Consider the following 9,861-nt stretch of genomic DNA (forward strand, 5'->3'; position numbering starts at 1 on the left):
AAGGGGCCGTTCTTTCGCCTCTACTATTCAATCTCTCCATGCTCCCTCTCGCGAATGCTCTAGAAAATATACCGTCCCTCCACTCGACAATATACGCGGACGACATTACACTTTGGGTCACGCAAGGCAGCGACGCTCACATAGAGGCCACACTCTCAGCAGGGGCTGCCACTGTCTCCCGTCTTGCTGCACAAGCAGGCTTGACTTGCTCGGCGTCTAAATCAGCACTCTTACTCCTTCCTCCACCTAGAATTAGACCCACTCCCCAGACCACCATTCAGGTAATGCTGGACGAACAACCAATCCCCCGGGTCTCCCAGCTTCGCCTTCTCGGCATGCATCTTCAAGCCAACAGGAGCAGCACAGACACCATACATCTTTTGCGCACTCACACCATCCAGACTATTGGTCTCATTAAACGTATCACGTCTAGGAAACATGGGCTAACGGAATTAGAACGGCTGCGAATTGTGCAGTGCTTCCTGGTGAGCCGTTTCTGCTATCACCTCCCGTACGCACAGCTCACCCCATCTCAAAGTACCTCCCTCGATGCCTTACTTCGGAGAGCCTATCGCTCCGTGCTGCTACTGCCCCCCCACGCACCCACCCAACGACTCCTCGCGCTTGGTATACATAATACCATAGATGAACTAATCGAAGCCCATCGCCTGGCCCAGCTTACGCGCCTTTCCCAGACCCCGGCTGGTCGGCAGATCCTCGATCGAATTCATGCCAACCCCCCGCTTATACTAGATCCTCCAGCGCACATCCCCCGGCTTCTCCGCGGGCGTCTCCTAATTAAGCCGATCCCGCGAAATATGCATCCAGCTTACCACCGCGGACGCCGTCTAGCCCGAGCCCAAGCACACCTCTCCCGCTACCCTTCCTCTGAGCATACTCTCTACGTAGACGCAGCGGCCTACCCCACCCATCCTGCCTTCGCACTCGCTGTAGTAGGCGCTTCTCCAACAATCCCTCAGGCTTCAGCTACAGTCGCCACCACCTCCTCGGTAACTGCGGAAGAGGCAGCCATTGCCCTTGCCCTAACTCAATTACCTACCCCCCAGATCATTTTATCTGACTCCCAAACTGCCATACGAAATTACACAAAGGGCGTCATTTCCACAGCTGCCCTCAAAATTCTTCTTCAGAATCCCCCTGCCCACCCCGTGATGCTGCTGTGGACTCCGGCCCACACCGGCGTAGGTTGTAATGAGACGGCACACCAACACGCCCGAGCTTTGATATACCGGGCTCCCGTTTCTTTTACGCCTACACACGGCATCCCCGAAATGTCCCACGCGTACCTACTTACGTACAGGGACATAACTCAACATTACCGCCTCCTCCGCAGGAACCTACCTCCCCCGCACCCTTCACTTACTCCGCCGGCAGCGCACATTTGGCGGCTCTTACAAACCCACACTTTCCCACACCGCACTCTCCTTGTGCACACTCACCCACACCAATTCACCTCCCCTCACTGCCCCTCATGTGGCGCGCTGGACACTCTCTTCCACTCGCTCTGTGAGTGTCCGCGCGACCCCTTCCCCCCTTTCCCCTCCCCTTCTCACTGGGAGCAGGCTCTGGGGAGCTCTGACCTCGCAACGCAAGAAGCCGTCACGGACAGAGCCCTGGACGTCGCGGGGGCCCTTTGGGCTTCCGCCACCCCCCTACCCTGAACCCAGTGTAAAATAAAGTGGCACTACTACTACTACTACTACTTCTATTAGTGATGATCATGGTGATGATGAGGTTAGTAGCCTTTTTTACTCATCAAAGTTTTGGATAACCAAAAATACAAGAAAAAGAAAAAAAAAATCAACTAAACTTTTCTGTAACCTGAGGGGTCATCTGCTTGGGGATATAAATTCCATAATTAAAGGGGGGGGGGGGGGTATCAGGACAACAGCCAGACCCCCCCCCTCTAAATCCACCAATGACGTCGCCTCCCATTTCTCACGCTATGGGACGGTGGCACGAGCAACCCTTCTTACCCATCGGGTAACCCTGACATAGACACAAGGCCAGCGGCGAAGGCAGGATGGACGCTGGCAGACTTCCCACCGAGAAAAGGTGGGAAACCCGCTGGAAGCCAGCCACGGGGACCGGGTTCGCTAAACTCCGAGCGCGCGCATTTTAAAGGCCACCGACAACCACCGCTTCGGGACAGTCGGATCCCCGCACCTCGCACAAGGACAGTGAATTACATATATGTGGCACTCGACGATAAATAAGGTTTCCTACAGGGGATAGGAAACGGTGCGCTTCCACTATTTACGGCACCACGCGCGCTCGAACCGGTTTGATTTTTGTCTTCTTTCTCACGATGCGTGGGACGGAGGCACTGTTGCTTGCGGCGGTGTTCTTTGTCGGGAGCGCGATTGTGTGTACATTGTGTGCTCGAGCAACTGTTTCTCTTCAGAGTGGAGACTGGGCATGCCTTGAATTCTAGATGCCTTTACGGAGCTTCTTTGCAATGCCGACGTGTTGCAAACAAGCGTATCCAACAGGATGAGAGCGGCGTGAGAAGCGCACACCTACGAGCTTTAATTTCCACACTAGTTTGGGGCGTATTCCTCTTTTGTAATTCTGTGGCGTGGGTAAGAATGGCTAATAAGTTGTACAACTTCAGCTATGGCTGAAAGTTTCCCCGCAGTAGTTCCAAGTAGGGAATGCAGATGTGTGTTGCCATAAAATTCTACACAGGCCCAGAAGTAAATGCTCTCTGACACTGGTCGCCCAACGGATCGGGTGACGAGCGCCAAGGAAGGAGTAAAGGCAAGAGAAACGAGAATTTCACTTGATAAATGCGTTTTTAATCGCAACACGGTCATGGTATGCGTATATTTACACTGGTATGTTCAAAGACAACAGCAGATCTTCAGAAGTACAATGATTCACGAAACGACAGTGACTAGAGAGGAACAATTCTGTGGTAAAAGCGCAGGCTGCTTCGAGCAGCGCTCTATGTACAACAAGGCAGTTTGTTCGCGACATAATTCTATATACATAACTAAAAACTGGTGTGGTGAAACGCATGGCAATTGGTTCAATCATTGTATGCATGAGAGATGGGGATGCGTGGGGAATTTATACAATGATAATGCTCATCTCATCGGGCGCGCACGCATAAATATTTCCACAAACGGCTCACGCAATGTCATCCGAAACGGCTCAATGTACGTGAAGCTCATGAAGGGATGGAGGTGTGAATCGGTGAAAGTGACGGTCGCACTATGTACAAAAATCTCACAATGTCTCTGCGTGGCACTGAATGGGGTCCCTTCTTTACAACTTCTCCAGGACCTCGTACCTCGGCTGTGGTTTGCGAAGCTTGGCGATGCTGACGGCCGAAACCACTAAGAGCAGCACGTTGCAGACTGCCAGCGCCACCACGACGTACGCGGCGCTCTGCTCTGCCGGCTGTTCGACCGGAGTGCTGGGGGCGAGCGAGCGGAGACTGACCGGGCGCGGTTCGTTGCTCTCGAAGACGAACACCCGGGACGAGGTCATGGACATCGCCTCGACCTCCGCTTCCGGCTGCTCCACGTTGGTCTTGCTGATCCTCACCAGGGGAACGATGTCGTGCCAGAAGGCAACGGCGCGGTTGAGGACGCTCCGGCGAGCTGTGGAACCGGCGGTGGTGAAGTGCATAACAAGCTCGCCCTCCTCCGTGTACTCGGGCCAGTGCAGCTCGGTGTCGTAGCCACTGACAACGCTGGGATTGCTGCGAGAAACAAAGAGAGCAATGGATTAGCGTCACGAGTTCCATCAAAACGTTCTTTCATACAAATGAAACAGAAGCGAACGGTGTAGGTCATGCGAAAAGAATACACACCTGTCAAGTGCGAAGTTGCCGAGGGCGGCGGTCATTGTGGTGCTGAGGCGCACTTCGGCTTCGGGCAGGTCGCGCTGCTTGAGTACGAGGCCGAGGGCGAAGAGGACGTCGTCCCCGTGAGCGGCGCCGATGAACTCTGGCTGCCTGGAGAACGAAGGCCGGTGGGCGAACTGGTAGGCGTACACGGAGCCCTTCTTGTGGTGGGCCAGGAGGCGGGCCATCTGCTCTGCGTGCGCCGCGATGTACATGTCGCCGCAAAACTGCACGTACTGGGCGCGCAGGCCTTCCTTGATGTGCTGGTAGTGGTACTCGTGCTGCACCAGCTTGGAGAGGACGTCGTTGTCGACGACGTTGAAGTCGCGGAGATGGAACTGGACCATGTCGGCCACGTCCTGAACCGTGAGCCTGTTCTGGATGAGACGCTCGAAGAAGGCCGACTTGAGGTACTGCAGCGTGAGGAAGCACAGCGAGCCTTCGTTCTGGTTGGTGCCAATGATGACGTCAGCGGCTTGGTGTCGACCCTTCTTGACAGCCTCGAGAGGCTCCTCCACGACCAGCTCACCGTCGAAAACAGGCTTGAAGAACTGTCCCAACTGGCTCGTGGCGCGAAGCAGCTCTGAGGCGGGGATCTCTTGCAGACAAGTGACCATGTCGACGATGGTGTCCCTCAGGCAGTCGAGAGAACCGGCCAACTTCCTGGTGGTGTTCAGAGGGCTCGAATCGAACACGTAGTCACCGACAGCGATGCCGCTCTGCATGACAGCCTTCTCGAAGAGCTTTTCCTTGATCGGAGTGGCGAGGTGGACGCTGACGCTCATGGAGCCCGTGAAGCGTCCCATGATGGTCACCTTCCTTGGGTTGCCGCCGAAATGCGCGATGTTCTTCCGGACCCACTTGAGAGCCATGCGCTGGTCGAAGAGGCCCACGTTTCCGGGAGCGTCGGCAGTCAGGGTGCTGAGGAATCCGAAGGACGACACTCGGTAGTTTACCGTGACGACGATAGCGTTGGACTGCTGAGCCAGGTAGCTGCCGTCAAACTGCCGGGCCACGGCGTAGTCGAAGCCCTCGCCAGGGATCCAGACAATCACGGGAAGGCGGTCGGAGCCCTCGACATCGGGTACGTACACGTTGAGGGTCAGGCAGTCCTCGCTCATCTCGGAGTCGGCGGTTTCGTGGTCCAGGAAGTTGCTCATGAGTTCCTTCATGTGCGCCGGCTGGAAGCAGGACGGTCCGTGGCGGCTAGCATCCAACTCCTGGCTGGCGGCGTCGGCGTGCAGGGGCTGAGGTGGGGCGAACCGCAGCGGGCCAACTGGGGGCTGAGCGTAGGGAACGCCCAGGAACTGCGTGACGTGGTGGTGGTGTCCCGCCTTGGACCGAAAGCCGGTCAGAAGGCCCGAAGAGGTCTGCACGGAGGTCGGCTTGTGCGCCGAAAGGGCGCCCGCGAGGGCCAGGAGCGCCAGTGTGAATCGCATGTTGGGGGCTTTCTCCACAGGGGAGCTAAGCTGGATGGGGTAGTGCAAAAGCCGAAGCTGCTCTGAGGTGACAAGCGCGGCTGGTCGCGCTTTTATGGGCGGCCGCCGGGAGAGGGGCTGCCGCGAGGGCGCCGCCTCAATGAACGCGCGCGCCCCTATCGCGTCGGGGAGAGAGGAGAATGCCAGTGACCCCATTTGGCACTTGAGACGCCTTTCCTCGGCGCGGAGAGGAGGACGCGGGGGTAACTTGGCTACCGTCCCAACCTGGAAAGCGAAAGGAAGATGAACATGGCGCCAACGGAAAAGGCCGCCGCTTTTACAGTTATACTTGCCGGCACGGCCAAGTTTTTCTGTTTGGCTGAACGACGTATGTTGGTAAATGCCGGCGAACGTGTGCCTTGGTTCCGCACTTGTGCGCATGTCCTTTGAGGCTCGGGCGCGTTCACGCACGCCGCCGCAACCGGGAAATCTTTATAGTCTTGACATTGAAACGCGCATATAAAGCAGCCGCCAGGTGGGAATATCTACGGCGGAAATAATTTCGCGAGATGCGAGTGCGCACCCTTTCCTTCGCACTCCCGCACGTTACAGTGCGGTCTGACACGATTGCTCTTGAACTCGACGATATTTTTCAACATTTAGACGCATGGTAGGTTGGTTGTTTTTCTGGGCCGAACGGCGAAGTTTGCCGGCTACACAGGGCCGAGACTTTGACTACATGGCACGTCGGGCATCATGAATTGTTCCCCACACATTACTCGCGCCGACGTTGGCTTCATTTCTCCTTATTCCGTATTCTGTTACTCACACCGGGTCGCTTTTCTTTGCAAATCGTAGTTTGCATTCTCTCACTTTTGTCTTTCTTCCGACTGAACGCCTTTATTTTGTTATGATCTTAGCACTAACCAGCTACCATTCATTTCCGTACCGTACCACGAAGTTCTCAGCAAGATTGGCTACACGTATTTCTCTGAAAGCCAACTCGAAAATATATTGCTTCTGGCCCGGCCAGATCCCCGCTAGCTTTTTGTGTCATTCTAACAGTTTGGCGGTCGAACTTTGACCACTACTCTGTTAGAACGACGCAGAAAGACAGCTGGGTTCCTTTTTTTAAGCATGTCTTAAGTCAGCAGTACCTTGCCTGCTTCCATCGTTGTTTTACGCCCATGCATGCGTGCAGGCATGGATAACTATAGTTTTGAAAAGTGAATTTTGTGAGTGCTGGAAACGAACACTGGCCATTCAATGATAGCCGCTCGTGTGTGTGCTCATGTGTTGTTAACGAGGAGCCTCTCTGCGCTGGTCTTTTTCTTTTTTTTTTCATAAACAACTTGTGTGTTATGTGATTCAGGAAGCGGCAGCATCTATTCATCACTGTTTATATAAATTGCTTTGTATGAAAGCAGCCGCGGAAAAAAATAGAGGACATACACGATGTATCGAAAAGGTCGTCTCCTCAAAAAAAAAAAAAAAAAAAAGGAGATCCGCCCTAGGCCTATTCCCCATCTCTTATCCATATCCTCACGGGGAATCGACCAAGAATGAATGGGCCAGTTCTGGAAGCTCAAATGGAGCGGAGAAGTTAGAAGTTTCTGAAATGCTTACCCACCTGTCAGCAGACAGCATGTGCCCATGAGATGGATAGGCCAAGTGTGCTTACCATTTTGAGTAGGACGGCTTGATAGCGTCCGTGCTTGCTCAGAGCCTTGCACAGTGAGATGGTACATATTCACGTCTCGCGCAGTCGATGACTTTCTCAGTCATGGGTCAAATTTTTAGTGTTTCAGACAATTTCCGGGCTTGCTGGAGCTTTGTTGCTCAGTTTGACCTTTGCGTCGAGCCGGAAAGCATTGAGCTTGTGTTCCAGGCAGCGCTAAAGGTCCCCCCTACGGTGAACTTCTTCCTGATAGTTCGTTGCATTTAATCGACGTCGCGCGCCTCCGAAAGCAGTCGGGAGACAAGGAGGGGAAGCCGGGGGGCATGACCCTTGCTTCTCGCTGTCGCAGCAGCCGCAGGTCGTTGCTGCCGGCCGGAGGGTGCGTTCGCTTTTCTGCCGGCTCGGCAGACAAACAAGACATCAAGCGGTGCTGACGACCCGCGTGCACGGGACGAGCATTTACCCCCGCCGCGCGAGGGGAAGGTGACCAGCTTCGCCCTTTTTCTGCGCCCGGGTCGGATAAGGTGGCCTACCCGAGAGGCGTTCACCTCGGCTGCCCCTTCACCGGCGCCCCCGGGCGCGCTCTCGGCGGGCTCCTAATACCCTAACCACACGGGCGGTAACAACGAGAAGGGGGCCGCAACCAAAGTCTGGGGGGCACAGGCACGCGCGAGATGGACAGCGAAACCTGAAATAGACGCGCGCGCTTATCAGATTCTCCAGAATGTAGACGGCCGGACGAATCCTCTGGCAGGGGGCGACGACCGGCACCGTCCAGTGCGGTTGTTTGCAAGCCAGGGGTCTCTTGGAGGGAGTCATTTACCTGGCAGATGTCGCCAGATGCCTCGCATTCCAGACGCCGCCATTAGCCCCCGCACCGCCGTCGATGCTGAAAGGTTAGCAAACCTTCCCGGCCGCCCATCGGCCACCAGAACGCGACGGATCGGTGCCAGGGGCAATCGCCAGATATGCCCGCCAGCCGGCCCGGGCCTTTGCCCCGGTCCGCTTGTTTGTCTCTTGCCGTCGGGGCGCCGTGTCACTCACACGGACCCATCTCCTCCCGAACCCGCCTGAAAAGACCTGCTGTGAGTGGTGTTATTTTTGGCCGAGTCGTATAAGAGCACGCTTCGAACTGCGATTCCTACACTCATTTAGATTGAAGATGTGGAATGCGACAAACGCGGTGATGCCTCGTTCTCTGCGCGCCCTCGAAGAGAAAAAAGCCGTTGACCTGAAAATAAGCTACCTTTGACGCATCTGCCTGCGAAGCTCCCACTAAATAAAACAACACTCCTGCCAAACCGGCAGGCGAACACTTCAGCCAAAGCGGGTACAAGCTTTACCTGAAACAAGTTTAGATGCTGCGCAAACACCTTGACATTGGCGGCGAGTAGACTTTGTCTTTACTTTTTCACGCAGTAAAAAGTGACTTTCTTTTTTCGTCCTGCTGAAGCGCTGTCAATGAACTCTGGCAAAAGTCTGTACGTTCTTAGTTCATCCCCATAGAAATCGCCGGTGTCCTTTACAAGCTTCACACCACCACAGACCGAAGGCAGCAACGTCTTAGCGCGCGCTCTCATCTTTTTTCCAAGGGTGAACGGTATCTTTTCACTCAAAACCAACTGGAATTCAAGCAGTATGTGTACGTCTCCCTTTTCCCTGCTTCCTTTTTTGGCGAACCCTGAACCCGTGTACACCGCGAATTCAGACAACACGGCCTTACAATTTCAAGAAATGCCGGCAGGAAGCAGGGACGGAAGCGATGCTTGTGGAACTTTCTGGAGCAGGGTGCAATGCTCCCCGCTTTCAACGCCGCCTGCTTGCTTCCGCCCCCTCTTGGGCAGGTACCGTGAATGGCGCACGTATGGGGTCACATTCCCGGTGGAGGTCAAGCCAAAGAGGCGCATCAACAAAAGCTCAAAAATCCCCCTCCGTGCACGTCCACTCCTGCAGGCGCAAGGAGCTTGCGTGTCCGAAAAGCTGGCGCAGCAAAGTAAACTTCCCGCCGTCCGAGCGCGCCAAGCTTCAGCTTTCAGCCGTAGATGGTGGGGGGCTCTTTTTGTCGGCCGGACGAAAGTGAAATCGAGGTAGCGTCAATGGCAGCTGCGGGAAGATGTGGGTTAAGCAGCCTCCTCCCACCCCTCCCTTTCTTTCTTGCTTTTGTCGTGATTCAGCGGCACGCCGAGACCTGCCGCTGAAGGTTACAGGAGGTTTTTGTCTCCTCTTCGCGACACGTACGCACGGGAGCCATTGGGTCAACGAACGTGCCGCACAATGCCTCTTCTCCTTGGCGAACCTTCGGCTATGGGATGGGAGGGATCTTGTACCGGCGCCGCCGAATGACGCGCCCTCTTCTCGGCGAGCTGCTTTGTGTAAGGGTTCCGTTGCTTTGGAACGGTACAGCCTTGGGGGTCATCGGGCTCTGACCCCGCGCGGCGGCCTTCGGGCCTTTGATTTCTTTCTTGTGGCCAGTCACTTTCCACGCTGACCGTTTACGACCATGGGCGGGAATCTTAGTTCTCGGCGAGCGTTCCTCCATTCACGTGCGCTGCGGGCAGCCAAGAGAGCGGACGTCCGTGTCCATCTGCCCGGCCTTCTAGAAGCGGGGGAGCTGCTTCGTCCGAGAAAAGCAGCGTGCGAAGAATCGGAAGGACATCGCTCAAGGGCCCTTGACAGGCTGCGTTGCACGTTCTGGCCGCAACCACGCTTCCCGCGCGTGTGGTGTACGCATCGGGCGCCCTTGTACGTCCGCAGCCCCGCAGGGCGGGGTGAACGGCCGCGGACAACTCGCGTTGCAACCGGTCGCTCTGCTATTGCCGCGCGGTTTCGAGCGATCGTTGCGTCTGACAACCACCGCCACTGCTCCCACTCAGTGTTCCGGTGGCGAGGAC

General features: G+C 55.7%; 1 protein-coding gene across 1 annotated transcript; it reads right to left on the reverse strand.

Annotated features, from left to right (window-relative positions):
- Positions 1-2,797: 2,797 nt before the first annotated feature.
- Positions 2,798-5,523, reverse strand: LOC144174672 (carboxylesterase 1C-like). Its single transcript, XM_077703471.1, has 2 exons — positions 3,842-5,523; positions 2,798-3,730 (listed from the first exon to the last, which is right to left on the reverse strand). The coding sequence occupies exons 1-2, from the start codon at positions 5,506-5,508 to the stop codon at positions 3,292-3,294; spliced, it is 2,106 nt and encodes a 701-aa protein (XP_077559597.1). The 5' UTR covers positions 5,509-5,523; the 3' UTR covers positions 2,798-3,291.
- Positions 5,524-9,861: the final 4,338 nt, after the last annotated feature.

Source organism: Haemaphysalis longicornis, unplaced genomic scaffold (genome assembly GCF_048455015.1).
Source record: "Haemaphysalis longicornis isolate Haplotype H1 unplaced genomic scaffold, Haemaphysalis longicornis Haplotype H1 scaffold_3, whole genome shotgun sequence".
Taxonomy (NCBI): domain Eukaryota; kingdom Metazoa; phylum Arthropoda; class Arachnida; order Ixodida; family Ixodidae; genus Haemaphysalis; species Haemaphysalis longicornis.

What these genes read in the sequence shown, in the direction of transcription:
- LOC144174672 (XM_077703471.1), bottom strand. Translation starts at nt 5,508, where the DNA reads ATGGGGTCACTGGCATTCTCCTCTCTCCCCGACGCGATAGGGGCGCGC. An exon ending in GGCAACTTCGCACTTGACAG is followed by an intron (nt 3,731 to 3,841) that starts GTGTGTATTCTT and finishes TGTTTCTCGCAG; the next exon opens with CAATCCCAGCGTTGTCAGTG.